Source organism: Diceros bicornis, chromosome 6, assembly GCF_020826845.1.
Source record: "Diceros bicornis minor isolate mBicDic1 chromosome 6, mDicBic1.mat.cur, whole genome shotgun sequence".
Classification (NCBI taxonomy): Eukaryota; Metazoa; Chordata; class Mammalia; order Perissodactyla; family Rhinocerotidae; genus Diceros; species Diceros bicornis.
The window spans coordinates 15,470,561-15,495,462 of NC_080745.1; the positions used below are offsets into that span (position 1 = coordinate 15,470,561).

At 41.1% G+C, this 24,902-nt stretch overlaps 1 protein-coding gene and 2 long non-coding RNA genes across 4 annotated transcripts in view; 1 reads left to right on the forward strand and 2 right to left on the reverse strand.

The window, feature by feature from the left end:
• Window positions 1-2,009: 2,009 nt before the first annotated feature.
• ZNF239 (zinc finger protein 239) lies at window positions 2,010-4,403 on the reverse strand (the record flags this gene model as incomplete). The annotated part of the gene is made up of 1 exon (XM_058542755.1): window positions 2,010-4,403. A coding segment is annotated over one exon (1,398 nt), but the record flags the coding sequence as incomplete, so codon positions are not given.
• A 7,826-nt stretch (window positions 4,404-12,229) lies between these two features.
• LOC131406982 (uncharacterized) lies at window positions 12,230-21,855 on the reverse strand. Its single transcript, XR_009220418.1, has 5 exons — window positions 21,796-21,855; window positions 20,881-20,921; window positions 15,050-15,122; window positions 12,902-13,024; window positions 12,230-12,607 (listed from the first exon to the last, which is right to left on the reverse strand). It is a non-coding gene; the product is annotated as an uncharacterized LOC131406982 (long non-coding RNA).
• Window positions 21,856-21,987: 132 nt separating this feature from the next.
• LOC131406983 (uncharacterized) overlaps window positions 21,988-24,902 on the forward strand; it is a 74,316-nt gene continuing 71,401 nt past the window's right edge. For both annotated transcript variants that reach the window (XR_009220420.1, XR_009220419.1), the window contains exon 1: window positions 21,988-22,126. This is a non-coding gene — a long non-coding RNA (uncharacterized LOC131406983). The remainder of the gene's footprint in view (window positions 22,127-24,902) is intronic.

Genomic DNA, 24,902 nt, shown 5'->3' on the forward strand with positions numbered 1-24,902 from the left:
TGAAAACATGAATGCGTAAAGATACATGCACCCCTATGTTCATTGCATCATTAGTCATAATAGCCAAGACTTGGAAGCAACCTAGATGCCCATCAAGGGACGAATGGATAAAAAAGATGTGGTATATACATACACAATGGAATACTACTTTCAGCTATAAGAAACAATGAAATCCAGCAATTTGTGACAACATGGATGGACCCTGAGGGTATTATACTAACCAAAGTAAGTCAGACGGAGAAAGTCAAATATTGTATGATCTCACTCATATGTAGAAGATAAAAACAACAACTAACAATTATATAGAGACAGAGATTGGATTAGTGGTTACCAGAGGGGAAGAGGGAGAAGGGAGAAAGGGATGATTAGGCACATGTGTGTGGTGATGGATTATTGTTAGGCTTTGGGTGGTGAACATAATGTAATTTACACAGAAATTGAAATATAATGATGTACACTTGAAATTTATGTTATAAACCAATGTTACTGCACTAAAAAAAGAGGAGGATTGGCACAGATGTTAGCTCAGGGCAAATCTTCCTCAGCAAAAAATAAATAAATAAATAAAATAATAACCTGTAACCTAGATCCTTTGCTAAAGTAGTGATAGAATTATCAACTGAATATAATTGATGATTACTAAGACTATTCAAAGTTCCTTGTTCAACTCAACAAGTCCTGGTAAAGCATCAAGCCTAGGGCAACACTTGAACTCTGACAGGAACCATTTACACACAATCCTAAGACCCGTCATTTTTTCTATTTTCACATCTCTGTAATTGGTGTGTGTCTTAAAAATTAATGAAGTGTTTTCCTTTTACAGTCCATGGCATCTTAGAATCTGATGAAATGTGACATATCCCCTCTTGTTCTTCCTGCATTTTCACGCACAAGTTTTCTAATTTATTGATTTCCCCAAACTTCCTTCCCATAATCAGTGAAATGCTCCCCAAGGACTCTGATCACATTTCAATTGTATTAAGGAAGTTAATGCTTAAAAGAGAACAGTAAAGCTCAACATAGTTAAAAATATTGATTACTTAAGGTATGTATAAAAATTTGGAAAAACTGGCTATTTTACACCCATTTGAGACTTTGACTTCAGACCTACCCTCTGGTCTCACTCTATATGGGTTCTTGTGATCCTATTTGGCTCCAAATCCCAGTTAGATTATATACATCAGCCAATTGGAAGACTTATGTGACAAACATGAGGGTAGGAGGAACTGGGAGGCATTCACCATTTTAGAGATTACTGAAACAGAGTCACATCACTTGTGATGATGCCTTATAGTATCGAAACAAGTGAACGGCCTTAGGCAATGCCAAAGGGCAGATGCTCAGTCACTACCCTAATCATTCCATACGGAATGCTCAGGGTTAGAGTCAGATATTCTGGGACTCTGTCTTGAAGGAGGGTGGATTCTTAATCTGTCACCCTCCTTCACTCTTTATTAGAGATTAGCTATGTTTCCCCTAAAATAATGTATAACTTCACTGTTACCTATGTCCAGTTAACTGCTTCGTGTTACCTTTGATCTGGGTATATCAGCCACAACCCCACCTTCTCAACCTCATAAATAAAGCATCCATATTTCCTTACCTGGTATTTTTCATATATGGATACTAGTCACTGGGGAAAAACTGGCATCTAGAACATTGGGCAGCTTCCTGAGCACTGCTTGAGGAATCATTACAAGTTTAGAAAATCAGGGCTGCAATTAGGAGCTCACTATATAGTAACTTCCGATTTAGTTATGTGTTGGCAATCCCTTTTCTAGTCTCAACTCTTGTATGAGCCTCTTGTATTAACTCCTAGGAGATGAATGCCTAACTCTTTGAGGTGTCCTAGCTCCACACCCAATCCCACCCACACTCCAAGTGAATTATATGTGATACAGTGAATATTTTAAGCCTGATCTTCCTATACTCTCCAAATATGGTTTAAAAATTTTTCAAATAGCTATTTTTATATGAAGTTCTTTTAGCTAAATATAAAAATAATTTCATAAATATGAGTTAGATGTCAACAGCGAAGTCTAAAGAGGCTGGGGATGCTGCAAAAACTAATGATTTTTTGAGAGTACATCAAATATTAAAACACTAGATAAGCCTGAAGAGACAAATATCAGGACTTTCTCTCCTGACTCCTTTGTTTTGCTTAGAACATAGGTGGTGAAGAAAATTAAGGAAACAAGGAATTGTTGAGAGAAGAATTAAATACATTTAAATATATTTCAACTTCATTTGACATGTTTTAACATGGTGTATGTACCCTCGTTGGCTTTAGGTTGCAGGGGGGTCAACTGAGGTGGCGAGAATCAGAAGAATCCCAATAGACTAGGAGCATCCAGGAAGAAGAACTACTTATTTTGCTGAGCAGTTGCCTTCAGGAAGGTGAGGGGAGGGGGTTCAACACCCTGTAAAACAGTGTATGGGGTGTAATACATGAGTAGCTCTTCTCCACCTTCTTGTTGTATGGCCACAGACTTTTGTACAGTTTTGCAATAAACACAATAGATTTCCATGCCTATTGTAACTCCAACCACCTCCTCAGCCTAAAACTAACATATTGTACAATTGTAGTTTAGACAGGGTTACTCAGGGCTGGAAAGAAATATGAAAAACACAAGGCACATAATTTGAAGAGAAACCAGAGCTCCAATTTCTAAGAGATTGTGAACAAAGGGAAACATGTTCTGCTTGGACAAATATAAAGTTCTTGCAGTTATGAATGCTGGGTAGGATATGTAGTTCTAATAACATCGGCTGAACTGCAAAGTATAGATGTTTTCATTCCATCCATCTGAGGAACCAGAACAATCAATTCATGTTATAGCATAACAAAGTGCTTGGTACTTAAATATTTGAAATGAATGAATGAGTTTCAGTGAGGGAACATATCCGAATAACTCTCCCTTTCTTTCACAGAATATAAAGGTAAGAGTGATGTTAAAAATATTTAACAGTCTTTAGAGTATGAGCACTGAGACTGAAGACCTTCTTTAACAGGGATCTTTCCTGTGAACCCGCTGGTGGATCTGGAGGTTGGAGCTCTGGCTGAAGCCCTTCCCACACTTGCTGCACTCATAGGGCTTTTCTCCAGTGTGCACTCTCTGGTGGATGAGTAGTTTGGAGCTCTGGCTAAATCCCTTCCCACACTTGCCGCAGTGATAGGGCTTCTCTCCAGTGTGGACTCTGAGATGGATGCGGAGATCTGAGCTCTGGCTGAAGCCCTTCCCACACTCATAGCACTGGTAGGGCTTCTCCCCTGTGTGTATGCACCGGTGAATGTGAAGGTTTGAACTCTGACTGAAGCCCTTCCCGCACTCTCCACATTTGTAGGGCCTCTCTCCCGTGTGGACTCGCTGGTGGATGTGCAGGTTAGAGCGCTGACTGAAGCTCATACCACACTCCCCACACTCATAGGGCTTCTCGCCAGTGTGTACTCGCTGGTGGATGTGCAGTTTGGAGCTCTGACTAAAGCCTTTCCCACACTTGTCACATTTATAAGGTTTCTCGCCTGTGTGCACTGCGTGATGAATGAGCAGACTTGAACTCCTCGTGAAGCCCTTCCCACACTTGTCGCATTTGTAAGGTTTCTCATCCATGTGGACTGCTTGATGGATGAGGAGACTTGAGCTCCTGGTGAAGCCCTTCCCACACTGCTCACATTTGTAGGGCTTTTCTCCTGTGTGGGCTCTCTGATGAAGTAGGAGTGCTGAGCTCTCATTGAAGTCCTCACCACACCGACTACATCTATATCGTTTCTCTGCAGTGTGGATTTTCTCACGTGGATGGCCATCTGAGCTGGTGTTCAGTATTTTCCCACAGTGATATCGGTTACAGGGTTTCTCTTCTGTATGAGCTCTCTGATGACTACGACTGGCCACCTGTGATTTCCAACCACAACTGTCTTTGTGGTTACAGTCTAGGGGATCCAAGTATTCTTTCAGCTGGCCATTCTGGCAGATTGCCTCACCACTGAACAATGGCGAGACCAGTTCTGTTACATCAGACACAAATTTAATTTGAAGGTTCTCTGAACAATGGTCCCTGGGAGGACTTTTCTCCCCTATTACTTTTCTCTCAGTGCTTTCTTCAGTTACAAATAGACTTTTGCTTTCCTGAGGATCCTGGGGCTCATTCTTACAGAACATCACTGAGGAGTCCTGCATGGTCATTTGGCCTGGAACTTTCAAAGACAAATATTCTTCACTTTCTATGTTTTTGACATTATCACTTTGAAGAGTTACCACACTGCTCTTGTTTCTGGAAATATTAGAAGATGCCGACTTTTGACATGAGGAAAGATCTAGTTCAGGGTTCCCGTACACTTCCCCTTGAAGAGTCACAATATAATCCTCTCTCCCAGTTATTGTACTGGCTATCTCTTCCAAAATTAGTCAGCAGGAAAGCTCTTCATGTAACAGATCCCTAAGTCCTTTCTCTTGAAGATTCTCCAGGGAATTTTCATTCAGGTCTCCTAGGGAACAAAGACAATTCAGTGATAAGAACAAACAAAGGGTAGATGTCAAGATTTCAGAACTCGAGTGCCTAAGGCCTGAAGAATTAGTAACTAGGGAAAAGTTCAGGCTTGTCCTTACAGAGTCACGTCCTTTGGGTTAACGTCAGAAAGAGAGAAGGTTTGACTACACAAGACAGAAATCTTTTCTCTGTTTTTAAGCATAGCCAATGAAAGTATTCCTCCCCTAACCCTGCAGAAGGCTATGAATCTCACATCCTTGTCACAAATAACACTTTGTTTCACTTTACTTCATTTTATTTTATTAAATTTGCATTTAATTGGTAATCCACTTTAATAGGTGCCAGGGATACAAGGAAGAAAATAAAAATCCTTTTGCTTAACAAGCTAGAGCCTACTGGGAAGAAAGAGAAGTGTATCAACAATGATGATACCATGTAAGTGCTACAGTAGATGCATGCACAACCAGTCCCGGCAGCACACAGGAGGGGCATTTGACTCAAACCTTGGGGTCTGGGGGAAGATTTCTGGGAGAAAATGTAAGGAAAAAAAAAAAAAAGTGAAATGTAGAGAGAAAATATGACATGCTCAGTTAAACTGTAAGCAGCTTTTTGTGAAGGATATAAAACAGGTGCCAGTGGTAAAGAGTGTACCCTGGAGAGGAAGCAGGAGCCAGAACAAAGGGCTTGGTGTGTACTACTAAGGATTTAGGGATAAAATGCTCAGGGATTTAAGGCTATTGAAGGATTTCAATTGAGAGTGAAATGACTGACTTCATGATTATGACCACCACCAGAAGTGAGCAAGACTTTAGGTAGAGGGACAACTGCGGTAGCAAATGAGAAGAAAAGTGATAAGGATGATGGTTATGGAGAGAATGGGAGAGACATTCTAAATTATGTGACGACTAACTAAGCTCAGAAAGGAAAGAAGGCATCAAGCATGATCCCCAAGTTCCCTGCATGAGTGACTACATATGGAGGTGCTGCATAATAAGATAGGGAATGCAAGAGGAAAAGGCTGGTGCAGGGAAGGAGGACAGATGACGAACTCAAAATCTATCTTGTTTAATTCGTGGTGCTGGTGGAACATTCTTGCACTGTTCAGTAAGCAGTGGATATATCTGGAACTCCTGAGAGAACTGTGCTAGGAATACAGATTTTAGACTTAATAGTATATATGCAGGTCAAAACAATTAGAGTGAATATGACAGTGAAATGACTAAAAAGAAATCTAGAATAGTCTTGGAAAAAAAGAAAGGTTGCTAAAAATGTTGAGGAACTCCTAGATGATAAAGAGCAGATGGATTATGACTGATGGAGAAACTAGAAAAAAATGCACACCTCAAATCATGTACAGGAGAAGACTTCTGAAAGAGTAAGAGATCTTCTCAAAAAGTCCTAGAAATTCAAATTCCAACTCAGAATCAACAATTATAAAGTAAGAGAGGTTTATCCTGGAAATCCAGGTTTATTAATTCACGTTAGGCATTTCAAATGGCTGGACTAGTTGTTGCCATTAGCAGCACCACTCTCGCAACCACCTTCTTCCTCACAAAAACTGAAATATTGGGTGGCTAACAGAAGTGGCCCCACACAAAGCCTCAAGAACAAAATAACTGATCTGCTAAAGCAAGAAAGACTCCTAATAGTATTAGTTGGGTTGAAGAGAGAAGCAGAAGTTGAGGTAATGATGAGCCTGATATAATGACAGTGTTGATTAAGGTAGAAAAAGAAGCAATTGACTCCACATGTGCCCAGGAGAAAGCCTCAAGGTAACCCCTGAAGTGGGATTTCTGACAAGAGAGATATCCCAGAGCTGGAGATCAAAGCAGGGCATGCCCCAGATAACTTACTGGCCTGAAGTGGCAACCCCAAAAAAGGGGGTCTACACCACCCACCATCTGGATTCTTATTCTATCCATCCCAAGTCCAGTCATTAGAGGCATCCCCTATAGGCAGAACACGCATGCACCAAAGAGGGTGGAGCATCAGCTGAGGATGTACACTCCAGTATTGTACTGTGAACATAGACTTTTGGGAAAAAATGAGAATAAAAAAATATAAGCAGACCAAAAAAAAAAGTAGAAAACATCAACAGAGTGGCACAAACTCAAGTGAACAGAGGAAACAGAATTTAAAAGGTACATAAGTAAAATCCCAGAGAAATCTGAGAGGATATCACATCTAGAAAAACAACACAATATAATAATAAAATATGGACAAGTTGTTATGAAAAATAATCGGAATTATTCTAAATTAACAAAGAGATTGAAAAAGACGATAATCATAATAATTAAGACCTACCGTGCCCATTTGAAGCACTCAGGCACTCGTTGCAAAATCTTATGTGAGAGGAACTATTAGGACACCCATTCTACACATGAGGAAACCAGGGTGGAAAAGGTTAAGTAACTTAGCTCATAGGTTAAACTAAAAGGTTAGGTCTTTAGTAATTTTTACTTAGTAATATTTTAATATTTATTATTAATAAATGTATAGCAAAATTTTTTAAATTACTTTTTTTCTATTATTTCTTTGATCATTTCTTTCCCTTCATTCTATCTCCACTATATTCAGAGGACTCCTGCAAGATGGGCTTTTATTTTTATCTTTCCATCTGTCTATTGTATGTGAAACCTCAGGACTTCAAGAAAAAAAAATCCCAGAAAATGCTAAAAGCATCCAGACAGAAAAACAAGGTTATGTACAAACAGAATTATAGTAACACTGAACTACTAATCAGCAGTACTGGATACCTGAAGATAATTAAGCAAATCTTCTAGTTTTGGAGGAAAAGTGATTGTGAAAGTAGTATTCTCTTCTATACCTAGCCAATCAACCATTTTGGTAGGAGGAATAAATACACACCTTTTCACACAAGAAAGGATTTAAACAATTACTGAAACAATTACTCAGAAATATACTGTAGCAAAATTTTTTTAAATTACTTTAAGAAAAAGATATGTGATACAAGAAACAGCAGTGAGCTGAGAAATCATTACAACAGACAAGTAAGTCGACTCAATTGTTGATACATAAAAGAAAACAATAATAATTAACCAAATTAAACAAAACTCTATAAAATAGTATGGAATGAAAATCTCCCCAAATAAAATATATTTAAAAAAGCAAGTATTAGCTTTAGGAAAGAAAATAAAAAAAGGAACTGCAATCTATACTAGTATACTATTTGACTCTGTGGGAACAAGAATTATGAAGTGAGAGCAATGTAAGCATGAATCACTGATGTGACTCTGACATAAATTCTTGAAAGGATGGGCATGTTGGGGGAAGTAATATAAAACAGCTAAATCCTCATCTATGATATAACAAAGTCAATAGAAAATATCAAATATTGATAAATTGAAAAATAGCAATATATCATAATATAATAAATGCAAATTAGAACCATACTGAGGTACCATTTGCCACCCGCTACACTGGCAAAAACCCAAAGCCTGAAGATCACACTGCTTGTGAAAGTAAATTGGCATTACCCCCTAAGAAGGATATTTTGACAATTACGTATCAAAATCACAAATGTATGCACTCAGCATTCCAGCTTGGGGGTTTTGTTCCTCAGATTTCCAGGCATAGCTGTGAAATGATATTTGCACGAGATTTATTCACCGCAGACAGTTTGTGATAGCAAACGACTAGAACCTGGGTAGAGTGGAATTATGGACATGAAAGAAAGTTCTCACCGTGCACCTTTTTGTTTGTTTTTATTTTTGCAATATAACTTTAATAATTTTAAAACATTTAGTACATTTGGGAATCTTACTTTTCTTTGCTACTCATGCATAATTTATTTTCCACCTTTCTCCTCATTGTACATTTTTTTCAGCTTTATTTAGGTATAATTGACAAGTAACACTGTGTACCTTTTTATGCTTTTTTAAACTACGACTGAATGCATTTATTCTTTTTAAAAAAGAAAATAAGTAGCTGCATATACGTATTATTTGGAAATATGATGGCAAATACAATAAGGAACAGATGAACGGCCTGAAACTGAGTGCCTTTGAGAAGCTGCGTGAAGCTGCGCTGTTGGCACGAGGAGCAGCAGAGCAGGGAGACTCATTTTTGTTATAAGCCTTTTGATACAATTTGCTTTATCTAGGTGAATGTATTACTTTGTTTACAAAGTTGAAAAGTAATGGCAAAAATAAAAAGGAAAAAATGATAAAAGAAAAACAGTGCAGTTTGGAGCAGTTAAATCACAAGGTGGGCCAAAATGATTAAGGGTCAAAGGACACTAATTCACCATCCTTGCTGTATAATACTTGAGAAAGGCAGCAGAAATGACAGGTCTATGAAGACCAGTGAGGCAGGAATTGTATTAATGGCAAGTTTTATAAGTAGTAATGAAACTTTGTGATATTATTTAAAAAAATATTTAAAGTACTATGAAGAATGAGTATGTAATATTAGAAGAAAATGCTGACATAATGAGAAAAGAGGTCCTTATACAGGAAGTTAATACGACATAACAAAGATCCCTATGACATATTGCATAAAACAGCCAGTTGAAAAATATATACAGCATAATCTCATAAAATTTTAACACATATATCTGTAATATACACACATACGTATAGAGTGCATAGAAAAAACAGGATATACCAACTATTATTAGTGACTTCATTTCATATTATACTAATGTGCTCTTTGACTCTTTGAGATTTTTATATCTTACTTCCATAAAAAAAAGTTGGACAACTATGTTTAGTTTTAAATCAATTAAAAAGGAAAACCTAGAGCAGAGCTTGAAAGTAGAAGCACATATCCTATCTCATTTTTGCCCCTCTGCATAAAGCAGTCCCAGTGATACTGGGTAAATCAGATCCTACCACTCTGTTGCTCCATTGGCTTCCCACTGAACTTCGCATGAATCTACACTTTTTACCAGGGCCTCCAATGCCACGAATGAGCCAGGCCCTGCCCACCCCTTCTTCCCAGGTGCTCCCTGTCTTCTAGCCACACTCCTCCTTCCAGATCTTTGGGTCTTCCCTTACACTATTCTCTCTGCCTGGAGTCCTCCCCCAACCAGTCACCTCTTTAATGCCTACTAATCCTTTAGATCTCAGTTTGAAAGTCGCTTCAGAGGCCTTCCCTGAAACTCTCAACAACACATACATCACCCTTGTCCCCTCCCATGCCTTCATTCTCTCAGAGCACACTGTTCTATCCTTCATAGGACTTATCAATTTATAGTAATATATCGTGTTTACTTAGTGTCTCTTTCACAAGACTGTAAGAAATATTTCTTCTCTGTTAAACTCCAAAGCAGTCAATTTTTTTCCCGTATTTTTTTATTGTGAAATTTTTGTTGTACATTATTGTTTATCAGTCACCATATAAGTGCATCCCTCCACCCCTTGTGCCCACCCCCCACCCCTTTAGCCCCTGGTAACAAAGCAATTTTTTGTGTGTGTGTGTGAGGAGATCAGCCCTGTGCTAACATCTGCCAATCCTCCTCTTTTTTTGCTGAGGAAGACTGGCCCTGGGCTAACATCCGTGCCCATCTTCCTCCACTTTATGTGGGACGCTGCCACAGCATGGCTTGCCAAGCAGTGCATCGGCGTGCGCCCAGGATCCGAACCAGCGAGCCCTGGGCCGCCACAGGGAGCACGTGCACTTAACGGCTTGTGCCACCGGGCCGGCCCCCAAAGCAGTCAATTTTTAAATCTTGACTATGTATACAGAACACTGGAAGTATTAGATACATTGCTTTCCCTCCAGAAACCTGGCTGGAAACAAAGAAAATAAATCAGACTTGCAGATTCAATAGTTAAAATAAAAGCATGCAATAGAATGTATAATCAGGTCTAAGACTGTGAGATATAAATTGAAAGTTCTGAGAAGAACAGGGTCAAGTGGAAGAGGTGGTCAAAGGTTTCACACAGGTAATGGACTTTGAATAAAACCTTAAAGGACAAAATTTATCAGGAACCAGGGCATAGTAATCAAAGGTTCCAGAGCAAGGAAGCATGGAGGACCTTGGGAAAACAGGCTTAGCTGAAAAGGAGAGTAAACTTGAGGCAGCAAAGAACAATCCTCCATAGGCGAGAGCGGGGCACGAAGGGCCTCAAAAGCCAGGCGGAAGTTCAGGCTCTACACCAGCAACTAAAGGTAATTCTAGGCTTTTATCCAAAGAGTGACATGGTAAATGACAGGTCTAGGGAGACAAGTCTCCCTGCAACATCTAACTTGAGCCTGAAGAATGATGTCAACAATCTGGCAGATTGTTACCAAAATTCAAGCATTAAGTGGGGCCATTTTAGGGTGATATCTGTGGGACTTGAGTGTTAATAAATTTAAAAGAACTTAAAGTCAAAAAAGAATTGGTGAGAGAATTGGAGATATTGAGGATGGGGAGGGAGAAACTTAATGGCCTATTTCTAAACTAGGGGACTGGAAGAATGTTAATACTGACAGAAGTGGGAATATGAGAAGGGAAGTTAAAAAGGAAAAGAATTTTGAAAATTCTCAATACACTGAATTTGAAGTGACACTGGATATTCAAGTGTAGATATCCCATAGCCAAGAAAATACATGGGAAGAGTGTTTAATACAAGGATAGGAAATAAAGACATTAGGGTTATGGAAACAGAAAGGATAGTTAAGGCCATATAAATGTATGATAGCTCTTGGGGGGAGGCAGACAAATGTACATACCCAGCATGCATTCTCAACAGGGCAGTACTGCCCCCAAGGGGGTGAGAATTGGTTCTTAGTGGGCAGTGGTGATAATAAGAAAAAGACTGAGAAACTGATAGACAGTGATCAAAGAGCAGGGCCTTTTGGGATTTCCAAAGTTAGAGGAAAGATAGAAAAATATGCAGAGAAAAGGAATAAAAGGCCGGAGGAAACAGGAAAACTATGATTTCATTCAAGTCAAAAAATTTTAAGATTACGGTGAACACTATCAAAACCATCCAAAAAATTAGTAGTAGTAAATACTCTGAAAGAAAAATTAAAAAAGGAAAAGCCCTGAAAGGGACAAAAGTTTAACAGTAACCTCCAAGTGAGGAAATCTGGTACAAAGATAGAGCACAGTCACTGGGTTTCCATAAAGAAAATGGAAACGCATGACTCTCACCACCTGCGGAGACCACTTCATCCTGGGGCTCTCCCCTCACTCCCCAGGTTTAACTGACAGTAATGGTTCGAGAGCCACAGTTACTAAGGGAAGAGAACCATGTGGGCTGAGGCAGGAAAAACCCTGAAAGCCCCAAAGGAGAGGATACTTCTTTACAATTGTTTTTATAGAATGTCCGATTTTACCACAAAATGGCAGTTTCCCATGGTTCAACCTGGTAGGTAGACATGCATCTTCCCATCTAATTAAAAATTCTTTATCAGCATATTTTTAATGGCCACGTATTTTTCCCTTATATGATCTACCATAATTTGTATAACCAATCCTCTCTGATACATTTGGTGAATAACTTTTCACTATTTCAAATAATTCTATAACGATTCATCTCTGTTCACAATTTTTGGTTAGAGTTACTGATTATTTCCTTAGTCTAGATAGCTAAAAATGAATTATTACATCGAAAATGTTTAAGGCTCTTTGATTCAAGAAGTCAAAATGTTTTTGAGAAAAACTACATCAATTACACCCCCATCTATCGCTAGCAAATGAGGCTTTGTCTCACCAAAGTACTGTCTTATCTTCAGGGGAGATGGATGAATCCCTGAATGTGTAAGAAAAGAAGCACTGGAGACTAGATATTGCAGGACAGGGGGATGTTTAATGAAAACAAAGTCTAAGGAAAGATGGTACAAGACCAACGCGGGGTAAGTGTGGGAAAAGATAGAGTACAGATAAGAAGGTCAAGTGAACGGGAAAGACCACAACCTTCTGAACAGGTAGAAGGGGGAGCGAGTGAGTAGATAAAGGTAGATCAGTATGTGGAAGCTGAGGCCTCACTTTCTCCACAAACCAGAGAACTTCAAAGACAACTCCCGGCACACTGACAAAGGAACTCCTCTCTCACGGATTAGCCTGGCTTGCAATTTGCCATGATGCTTAGCTGATTCCTTTGGAGTTCATTCTCCATTATATAATGATCTTCAACTTCACCTTCCTCCAACTGAGAGGTCATATCTGGGAAACACACAGATTGGGTGACTGTGCAGAAAGCAAAATCAGTCCCAAACCCTGGCTTATTAGGGATGGACCAGGTATGGTTTCTGAAACAACTCAGTGAAGCTACCATTCTCCACTTCTCACCAAATAAAGTTCTTTAGTGCTTAGAGTAATCAGCAACATCCTTTTGTGCCGAAAGGAATTACGAAACTCTGATTCTCCTGAACGACAATTCCTGGGGCCCCAGCACTATTTAAAATGGAAGAAACAAAGACTCCCATGGGCAGTGTCCTGGCTCATGTTCTTACCCACCTAGACCAAGTGGCTGTAGTTCTGCAGCATCACAGCTCTGTGCAGCTTCCTCTGAGTAGGGTGCAAGCAACCCCACTGTTCCTCAGTGCAGTCCACAGAGACATCCTTGAATGTTACTGGTTCCTAAAACAGTAAGCACATTCCTGCTTAACCAACAACCATCTGCACAAATGCCCCACAAGGAAGGTGAGTTTGGTAGCACTGGAAAAGGTGAGAAGGGTACAGAAGTGTGCAGTTCAGGGATCTGAGTGATCTAAGTCAAGTTTTGTTGGAAAATCTTTCCTTTCTCATCTACTTTGATACTTCCATCCAAGTCCTTCCCCTCTTGCTCACAACTCACCCAAGCTCAAGCTATCCAACTGCTGAATCTTTCCTTGTCACTGTCATCTCCTGGTGATTGCTGAGTTGTCCTTTTCCTCTCATTCCCCCTATTAACCTGAGAACCTCAACACTCCTGAGAACAATTTACCCAACACTCGAACCTCACGTTTCTTAATCTCTTTAGTGCTGATGATCTCTGCCTCATTTCATCAAACTCAATAACCACAATCAGGGCCATTTCACTATTTGGACCACTCTGCTTTTGAAATATTAATCTCTTAACGTCCTACACCCTAAAAATGTCTTCCTCTTCTTTCTGCTCTTCCTCTGCCATCACACCTGCCTTGTCAGGATCACCATCCTTTAACCCCTCCTCTTGTTCTCCTCTCAGCCAAAGCACCCTTCTGATCTCAAGCTTTTCCCTAGTCGTATCAATCATATGTCCTTTCTTCTTCTAAACTAAGTAGTCGAACATTCCTGGAAAAAATAAAATAGCATATAGACACACAACCATAAAATACTCTCCTTAGGTATTCCCAATCCAGCCGCTTTGGCTTAAAATACCACTGACTGCCAAATACTTACCACCAGCCCTAACTTTTCCCCTCAACTCCAGGCTCCAACTTTCCACCTAACATCTACACTTGCATGTCTAAAAGGCACTTACAACTTAACAGGCCCCAAGAGAACTTTTGTTCCCAACAATCTTCATCAATATCTGCTCTTTCCTAGTCGTCCCCATTTTAGTAAATAGCCACGTGACCCACCCGATTGCTCAAGCCAAAATCCTAGAAGTCACTTTCTCTTCTCTCTTCCTCACATTTTATCTATCACCAAGTCTTTTCAACTCTACCTCTAAAACATACCCGAATCCACCACTTCTCGCCATCTTGCACTATTATCGTCACGAGGCACAGCTGTCATTAACTCTGACCTACACCAACCTCCTATTTTGTCTGCTACCACTCCTGCTCCCCCAACACAGTGAGTTTTCCACAGAGCAGCCAGAGTGATCTTTTAAAACACACACTGCATCAGGAATGAAACCGTCCAAAGGCTTTTCAGTGGACACTGAGTAAAATCCAGACTCTTCATCCTGGTCGGCAAGGCTTTACAGACTGGGGTCCTGTCAATTCTCCAACCTCAGCCCGAGTGACTCCTCCCTTATGTGTCACACTTGGCCCCAGTGACCTTGCAGGTCTCTGAACACATCAAATGCACCCCAACTTAGGGCCTTTGCACTGGCTGTCCCTCTGCCCACAATGTCCTTTTTCCAATCTTCACATGCCTGGTTTCTTATCATTCAGATCTTAGGTGTACTGCCACCTCCTCAGAGTAGCATTTCCTTGACCATCTAATCCACAGTAGCACCCAGTGACTATCACTTCTCTGTGTTTCAATTTCTTTGTACTACTTATGCCTTATGTCATTTTCTAATTTATTTATTTGCTTTCGTATTTATAGTCTGTCTTTCCCCACTAAGATATAGGTTCCCTAAGAACAGAGTGGCTGTCTGATTTGTTCACAGCTGCATCCCCAAGACCTCAAGCAGGGCCTGGCACATAAAAGGAGTCCAAATATTTATTTAGTTAACTTCACAGTGAGTCTGGTTCCCTCTGAGGTTCTGTCAATAGAGAAGCACTTCTCAAATTGCCTCTGGTGAAGAACCAGTTTCTTTTAAAAAAGTTCTAATATGGCACAGACTGATACTTTTGTTAAATACAATAAAAAAGAATTACTAGAAAATAAAAACCAAGACATATAAAATACTAACATCAATTTTTTAAATTATTAGATTCAATAGACATAAAAGTTTTAAACACTCACTCTCAATTTCCTTATGTCTTTGCAGACTGGTAACAAGCAGTTTGTGGGCCGGCACCAGTCTACAGGCCACACGCTGAAAAGCAGAGAATAGAATATACACAAAACAACTGAGAGCCAAGTGAAGCCCAAAAGAGCAGCTCAACTCTGTCCAGGGAAGGACCCAGTAACCTTCAGAAGTGCAGACAACTTAGGCCTGAGGCTGAAGGGGCACTACCCCCTCCCTCCTCAGGAAACAGGACCACCAGGCTGCCCCCAGGAGTGATACAACCATCCTACTAGTCACCAGTGGAGCAGGTAACAATGAGGGAAAGTGCCAGTTTCCTCCCAAGCCCTCCTCTCATGGTCACGGGTCTCTACTGTGTCTGAGGAAGAGGGAGGAGATTGGGCTGGAGAAGCCTGCAAGTCCCTGCACAGGTGGAACGAAGAAGTCGAAGTGAGGGTTGCTGCCTTAGAGCACCACAAACACACTCGTTAGTAAAACAGGGCCCGGTGAATATAGGCAGTTGGATTAGCCACTCCTCTCACCCACACTTTTTCTTTACCTCAGGAGAAAAAGACTTCTTTTTTTTTAATTTCTTGTTTATTGCAGTAACATTGGTTTATAACATTGCAAAAATTTCAGGTGTACATCATTATACTTCTATTTCCGCATAGATTACATCATGTTCACCACCAAAATACTAATTACAACCCATCACCACACACATGTACCGAATTATCCCTTTCACCCTCCTCCCTCCCCTCTTCCCCTCTGGTAACCACCAATCCAATCTCTGTCCCTACGTGTTTGTTTATTGTTGTTATTATCTACTACTTAATGAAGGAAATCATACGGTATTCGACCTTCTCCCTCTGACTTATTTCACTTTGCATTATACCCTCAATGTCCATCCACGTTGTCACAAATGGCTGGATTTCATCGTTTCTTATGGCTGAGTAGTATTCCATTGTGTATATATACCACATCTTCTTTATCCATTCGTCCCTTGATGCGCACTTAGGTTGCTTCCAAGTCTTGGCTATTGTGAATAACGCTGCAATGAACACAGGGGTGCATGTACCTTTGCAAATTGGTGTTTTCAAGTTCTTTGGATAAATACCCAACAGTGGAATAGCTGGATCATATGGCAATTCTATCCTTGCTTTTTTGAGGAATCTCCATACTGTTTTCCATAGTGGCTGCACCAGTTTGCACTCCCACCAGCAGTGTATGAGAGTTCCCTTCTCTCCACATCCTCTCCAACACATGTTGTTTCCTGTCTTGTTCATTATAGCCATTCTGACAGGCGTGAGGTGATATCTCATCGTAGTTTTGATTTGCCCTTCCCTGATAGTTAGTGATTTTGAACAACTTTTCATGTGCCTGTTGGCCATCTGTATATCTTCTTTGGAGAAATGTCTGTTCAGGTCTTTTGCCCATTTTTTAATTGGGTTGGTAGTTTTTTTGTTGTTGAGATGCATGAGTTCTTTATATATTTTGGAGATTAAGCCCTTATCAGATGTATGGTTTGCAAATATCTTCTCCCAATTGTTAGGACAGAAAGACTTCTTTCTGTCCAAGGCTAACCTCCCCTATGCATTCAGGAGCGAAGCCCTTCCTCCCTTCTGAGATTCAAGTCCATCAGTTATCTTTTTTCCCTTTTATTTTTAATCCATCTTCCACCCAGTCATCTGGATTGTCTAAGACTCCTTCATTACCTCAACAACATTCAAACCACTTCAGATCTTGTCAATTCTATCTCCTAGATCTCCCTCCAATGTATTACCTCTTCTTTATTCCCACTGCCACTGTCCTAGGTGAGGCCCTCATTTCTTACCTAGATCACAAGAACTCCTTATCAAATCTTCAAAACACAAATGTCATTTTTCAATCCATAGATTGGACAGTTAGAGTTATTAATTTGTTAAGATCCCAGAGATAAAGTGGTGGGGAGAATTCTATACTGAGAATGGAAAGGATATGTTGATGGACTACCAACTTTGTGGTAGGCTGAAAATTCCAAGATGAGAAATGCTATGACAGTGGACCAAATGAAAGGAATCAGTGTGACAAGGGAAAGGAAAAAGAGAAAGAAAATAGTGGTTTTGAGAAAGCAGGACAAAGTTGGAATGAAAGCATCTGAATAATGAACAGTCTCCCCTGGTGTCAGCGGAGCTAACGAGTCACCTCAAGGCAGAACTCATGCTTATTGTGGGAAAGAGAACTGAGTATCCTGAAGGCCAACCAAAGTGGAAGGTTACAGGACCAGTAGTTTCCTGTTCCCACTCAACAAATGTCAAACTCCTCAAATCTACATACACATGTGGCTTTCCACTTCCTCTCCAGAGCCCACCCCTGCTAGAGCCAACAATTTTCTCAGGAAGCAGTAATGCAGAAGGCCAGAGGTGGACAGGAGCTGTGGTCACACTGGATTACCTGCAGTCATCCAAATGGCATGCTCTAATCTAGAACAGCCCTTTACACATTGCTTCTGCCCTGACTTATACTTCTCCCATCCATTTTGGAACTCCTTTCAGTTTTAGGACAACTAATAACCTTTCTGAAGCATGAGGATAAGTTAAATGCCTCCTCCTCCAAGATCTCATCGTATTTTCCACATATCTCTACTATAGCTATTAAATCTGTCTCTCAAATTGGCTATAAGATTCCAAAGGATAGGGGTCATGCTTAACTAATCTTTAAATCCCCAGCAACTAGCACAACTGACTCAGAATCTAAATGATAAATATTTATAAATTCACATTCAACTTAAATAATGAAATTATACAAGAAAAGAGAAACTTGAGGTCATCAAACTCAGCACTCTAATCTTACAGATGAGAAAACCAAGGTTCATAATGGTGAAGGGACTGACCCAAAGTCACAGAGGGAGAGAGGGGTTAAACTGGTACTCCTTCCTTTCAGCAGACTCAAGGGCAATGTCTGGTACATAGAAAACACTCAGTAAGTATTGGTGGAATGAAATCTTTTATTTAAATTCAAAACGTTATTAACATATGCCAGAATCTCAAAATTTCACAATACTAGCAATCCCCAACTACATCATAAAAAATAATCTTCATCAGGGACCAGATAGAAGGAAGGAAAATATAAAGAGCACAGGGTCTTACTCATTTTAATCTCCCTTGAAGTCCTCAATTACTTTTCAAGGCACAGAGATGGCATGCTCTCAGTACCTTGAGGCAGCTTACTGTCCTCTAAACAAACTGATTTTTATAAGAGCTCATGGTCTCTTCCCATACATGTGAAGACTGTATTCGCCAAGCAAAAAGATCGTCTTGCTACCTCACACCCATCAGAATGGCTATAATTAATAAGACAAAAAATAACAAATGTTGGAGAGGATGTGGAGAAAAGGGAATTCTCATACACTGCTGGTGGGAATGCCAACTGGTGCAGCCACTATGGAAAATGGTATGGAGATTTCTCAAAAAATTAAAAATAGAAATACCATAGGACCCAGCTATGCCACTGCTGGGTATTTATCCAAAGAACATGAAATCAACAATTCAAAGAGATTTATCCACCCTATGTTCATCGCAGCATTATTCACAATAGCCAAGACATGGAAGCAGCCCAAGTGCCCATCAATGGATGAATGGATAAAGAAGATGTGGTATATATATACAATGGAATACCACTGAGCCATAAAAAAGACAGAGTCATCCCATTTGCAACAACATGGAGGGCCCTTGAGGGTATTATGCTAAGTGAAATAAGCCAGACAGAGAAAGACAAACACCGAATAATTTCACTCATATGTGGAAGATAAACACATGGATAAAGAGAACAGATTAGTGGTTACCAGAGTTGGGGAGGGCAAAAGGGGTAAAGGGCACATATGTATGGTGACGGATAAAAACTAGACTATTGGTGGTGAACACAATGCAATCTATACAGAAACTGATATATAACAATGTACACCTGAAATTACACAGTGTTATAAGCCAATATGACCTCAAGAAAATAATTTAAAAAAAAAAGATAGTCTTGCTGGTGGTGTTAAGAACCAATTATTTTTTCCTTAAAATCCAGCCTGATATTTTATTCAAATAACTTCTGGTGTGATGACCTGTTTAGCTATGGAGAAGGAACAGCATGGAGTTAGAAAACACGGGGTTTACTTCTGACTCTGCTGCTCTCTGCAATAAAAGACATGGTGCTTCCCTTCAGCACCCTCAGAACTAGAGCTCTGCTCTGTAAAAGGCCAGAGCCGAGGCAGAGGGGGCTGGCTGACCTCTTCCATTTCACACATTCTACGATTCTCAGTGCCAATCTTGAGGTAACTTTCTAGAAATGCTTTTATGGAGACAAATGGGAAATTGGTCTTTAACAAAGTGCTACCTGGTAATTTAACAGTTTATTGTACCAATTAAGTAGATATGTTGATAAAGGGAACAAAGCAATCAGAGCATAAAAGATGCATGACCCATCTTACCTACCTAGTGATGCTCACATCAGTATGTAGAGAAATATTTCCCAATAAATGCAACAAATCTTTGGATACACAAAGATCAACGGATAAAAAAGGAGTGAAATTCTCATTTTAGTAGGTCTGGGGGTGGTGGTGCCTAGGAACCTTATTCTTAAAAAACACCACGGGTAATTCTGATGCACAGCCTGGTTGAGGAGCATTTCTGGGAGTGATTTGGTAACTACTGTGCTGCTATTTAACAAATTTTCTCATGTCTTTCTCTCTTTCATGTTTAATAAATGATTATCGTAAATGTGCATATTTTTTTTGTATATGTAATCTGCTCACGAAGAAAAGCACCATGGTTTACAGTAGTCCCCCTTATCCACGGTTTTGCTTTCTGTGGTTTCACTTACCCACAGTCAACCGTGGCCTGAAAATATTAAATGGAAAATTCAGAAATTAACAATTCATAAGTTTTAAATTGTGTGCTGTTCTAAGCAGCATGATGAAATCTTTCACCTTCCTGCTCCATCCTGCCAGGGATGTGAAACATCTCTTCATCCAGCGTATCCACACTGCACATGCTACCCACTACCTGCCCATTAGTCACTTAGTCGCTTTCTTGGTTATCAGATGGACTGTCGAGTTATTACAGTGCTTGTGCTCAAGTAACCCTTATTTTACTTAACAGTGGCTCAACGCGCAAGAGTAGGGATGCTGGCAATTCAGATATGCCAAAGAGAAGTTAATGTTAACCTTTTACTGTGCCTAATTTATAAATTAAACCTTATCATAGGTATGTATGTATAGGAAAAATCATAGTCTATATAGGGTTTGGTACTATCCAAGGTTTCAGGCATCTGCTGGGGGTCTTGGAATGTATCCCCCATGGATAAGGCAGGACTACTGTAATTCTATTTGTTTTCCTGAGACCACTTAGCACTGCACTGAGCACGTTATCACTTTGAATGACTTTACAGTGTGAGTGAAATGTCTGGCAGGAAAAGGCAGGCTTTCAGGGAGAGGACCAGGCAAAGACGCTGTGTTGAGTCTTTCAATAAAAGAGCATAGCGCAGTGCTCTGGGGAGTGGGCCAAGTTCATGGAGGCAGGGTGGTTCAGTGAAAACTGACGTGGAATTTAAAGTCAGGAGACAGCTGTGCAGATTCTGGCGACATCATCTGATAGTAATATGCCTCAGTATATAAATGTTCCCACACCCATATTTATAAAATACTGTAGGTCTCACACTGAAGTCTGACAATAAAGAGAAAAACAACACACAAAACAAAGACAGGACATGACACTAGATAGGCACTCAATTAATGCTGATGTCCTTCCTTTGTCCCAAGAAAGAAAGGCTATCTCCATTCTCAGAGAGATGGCATTTTCGGGGAGAAGAAACCCCAACTCACCTGGAACTCGGTCATTTCCTCCTCTCAGGAAGGACAGAGTCCTGGAAAGGTAGAGTTAGGGAGAGAGAAAGAGCCATGAAAATCAAGTCCACCATGCAGGACACAGACTAGCCAGTCCAGCAAGGCTGTGGGAAAAAAGTTCCTCAGCTCCTGCTCCTAACCACTTCTCAGTCAGCCCGTCACCAGCCTTCTCCAGAGATGCCATTCTTGTCTCCCTCACCTCTCTCCACAGGGCTTAGGATCAAGCCGGCCAAGCCTTCCCCCAGAAACCCCACCAAACCCAGGAGGGTAAGTAAACTCTGCAGCCCCCAGCAGCTCTAAGATGTGTCCATTTCCTCAGGCTTTCCCATTTCTGCCCTAAAGTTCTAGTCGGAGCAGTAGGAGCTCTCCCGTCGGATGTGTCGCATCTCCGGATGGATTCTGACTGCCCGAGATGCCTTCCCCACCTGACTCGTTTCTGGAATGCAGAGGCTCAGATGCAGCCTCCTTTTAGCGAGGACAGGGCTGTGGGGGCAGAAACCTCGGCTCCCTCACAGGAGCCCCTCTCGGTCACCTAACATCCACTCAAAACCTCCTTGAGTAAGGCCAGTCACTGGCGCGGAAAAGGCCGTGAGGCAACGACGAAGCCCCCAGGCCGCCCAAGGCCGCAGCTCAGCCAGGCGCGAGGAGGGCCCCTCCGGGCGGGGGCCGGCTCAGCGGTCTGGGCCGCCTCGTCTCAGGTGACCGCAGCCCGGTCTGGGGTACGCAGCGGCGGCCGCGGGGCCCGGACACACGTGCAGCCCCGGACTGCACCTTCGCCAGGTCGCGCGCCCTCCCACGGCCGCCCCGCCAGGCTTCCAGTGCCTCCCCCGCGGCGCTTCCATATCGCAACCGCCGGACGCCTCCCTGCCGGCGCTGGCGCCCCATGCCTCTCACCTCCCACGTGGGAACCGACACCTGGGAGCGCAGGATTCCGTATACTGACCCGCGCCCGCCCGCGCCTAGGGCCCGGAACTACACCTCCCAGAAAGCCGCGGGCGGGCCACGCCCACTTCCGGCGCCCTCTTCTGGCGCTGGTCCCCGCCTTCGCGAGGCGCTGCACCGAGGGCTGGTTCCCGTGTACGGGGTTCGTTTTCATGGTAGTTTGTCAGCGGCTAGTTCATTCAAGTTATCCCCTCGGTTATTTATTACAAACGCGGAAGAATTATTTTAGGAATATCTATTAAAGTGTTTTCGTTTTGTTCAAGTGCTACTGGGGAAAAAGAAGGTAAATATCACCCGTAATTTCGCCTTTACTTTTAAAAATATTCTAAAACGAATATGTGCCGCTCGGCTTCTCCATCTCACCTCCGAAGTTCATTTATTTAGCCAGCGTTATTTGAGGGCCTATTATGTTCCAGGAACTGTTCAAGACGCTTAAACAAAAATCATCGTGTATGTTAATTTCTAGTGGGGTAAACAAGCAATACCTAATTAATGATAAATGGTCTAGTGTGTTATAAGGTGATATGAATTATTAAAAAAGTAGACCCGAGTCGGGGGATTGAGGGGCGCTAGTGTGTGTGTGTGTGTGTGTGAGGGGGTTGTGGGTTGGGGGCGTACTTCTCAATTTTAAATATGAGATATTGGAGCAAAGACTGAGGTCATGGGGGGAATTAGTTATGCGACACTCAGCAGTCAGAACTGTCTCCTGAGCGTACACAGACAACTATTTATACATACAGCTATACTTTTTAAACAAAAATGGGGTCATGCCATATATATGGGCCTACAGTTTGCTTTTTAAAATTTGATAATACTGTGTATCATAAATTTACCAAAGAAACAAACCTCGTCCCCGAGACCCTTTTAGTTGTTAATAATGCTTTCAAGGGAGTGGCGCTAAAACCCTCCCAGGCTCTGTCTCCATTACCTTCACCCTTCACTGAGTGACACAGGGCCACTCATTTGGTCCCTCCCTAGTACCTTCCCTTCAGATTTATTCTGGGGGTCAAAGAGCTGTTGCTTGGACCCCTCCTCTCTGTCTTTCCTCTTCCTTTGGTGTATTAGTTTCTAACTGCTGCTGTAACAAATTGCCAGAAACTTAGTGATGTACAATAAACAGAAATTTATTCTCTTATGGTTCTGGAGGTCAGAAGTCTGAAATCAGTTTCACTCAGCTAAACTCAAGGTGTCAACACAGCTGGTTCCTTCTGGAGGCTCCAGAGGAGGATCTGTTTCCTGGCCTTTTTCAGTGTCTAGTGAAGGACTATATTCCTTGGCTTGTGGCCTCTTTCTCCATCTTCAAAGCGCATGACACCAATCTCTGCTTCCGTCATCACATTACCTTCTCTGGCACTGACTCCTCCTGTGTCCTTCTTATTAGGACTGATGTAGTTACATCAGATCCACCTGGATAATCCAGGACAATCTTTCACATCATGATCTTTAATTTAATCACATTTGCAAAGTCCCTTATGCCATATAAGGTAACTTATGCCTTATGCCATGTAAGTCACAGCTTCTGGGGATTAGGACATGGACACATTTGGGGGCCTACCATGTGGGGAGAGGCTCCTCCTCAGAGCTGCTCTCCTACCTTTTCTCTGGGGAACATGAAATGTCTCCCTAGGACCTTACTCCTCTCCTCAATCTTCCCTGATCCATTGATTCTATCACCTTTGCCCTGACTCTCACCCCCTGTTGTTCTCACTTCCTTTCTCACCCAATTGAGAAGCCATAGCCCATCATTGTAATCAGTCATTTGCATATAGTCAGCTCTCTTGCCCCTATCTCACTTGGTTTTATTCTCCAGATAAAACACCAAACCTGGTTGAATACAATTCCCTGCCTATTTCATGCCTGTGCCTGTGTAGCAGATGTGGCCTGAAAAAAATACATGGCCCTGATGATTGTTCTCACTTTCCATTTATGACCACTAAGGTCAGTGTGCCCTTAATGCTGCCCAGCGATCCCAGCACATTTTCTTAGTCCATCCATTCTCCTAAATGACTATTTCACAGCTTCTTTTCTCAAGCCTCCAATAAGTCCTCCCATGTCACTCACAGCTGATGACTTTGCTTTCTATGAGAAAAGAGAACTTCTGTACCTTCTCACAAGCACATCTGCTACCTCTCTGTATTGGAACCTGTATGCTCTACTTTCCATTCTGAATGAACAGCCCCAGTTCCTATTTAAGAAAACTCTCCATTTGCACCCTGGATTTTATCCCCTTTCTCACACATGGGGGCATTCCCCTCTCTCTTCTGTATTGTCAGTTTTTCATTCTGTACTGAATTATCAACATACTAGTGCATATGCTCTTAAAAATACTAGTGAATAATATCTCCTATAAAATAGTCATTTGCCCCCCACCCCAATTCTCTCCAGCTGCTATCCATTCTATGCTTCACTTGACTGAAAAAACTCCTAAAAAATTGTCTTTAGGAGATGTTTCCAATTCCATTTCTCCCATATTCTCTTGAACCCACTTAAATTAGGTATTTTCCCCTACCAATCCAATGGAAAAGTCACCATTAAATTTCAACAACCTAGGTTCAAAATATATAAATCAGAAACTTTTAGACAGGAGAAATTGACAATTACTATCATAGTGAGGTATTTTGACATACCTCTTATAGAAAAAATCAAGTCAACAAAAATCTGCTTGGGATATAGAAAATCAGAAAAATACAGTTAGCAAGCTTGATTTAATAGTTAGATATAGAATAGTAGACCCCCAAATCAGAAAATAAGCATTTTTTAAAAACGTGAAATAGTCACAAAAATTGATCCCATTAAAAATGATAAAGAAAATGTCAACAAGTTTTGAGGAGTTGATATTAAATATGGACTTTCACTTAGCAATATGGACTTCAGACGGACCCTCTGTCTAGATGCTAGCCCATAAATCTGCTGCCCACTGGGTTTCTAACATCACCTATAAAAGTGCTGAACTTTTTTTCTGTGCATCCCAGAGGTTCTCAAATATTACTTAAATAGCAAAAGCTAGTCTCAGATCCTGTAAAGGATGTGGCAGCCTTTTGAGAAAGGCCTACAGTTGG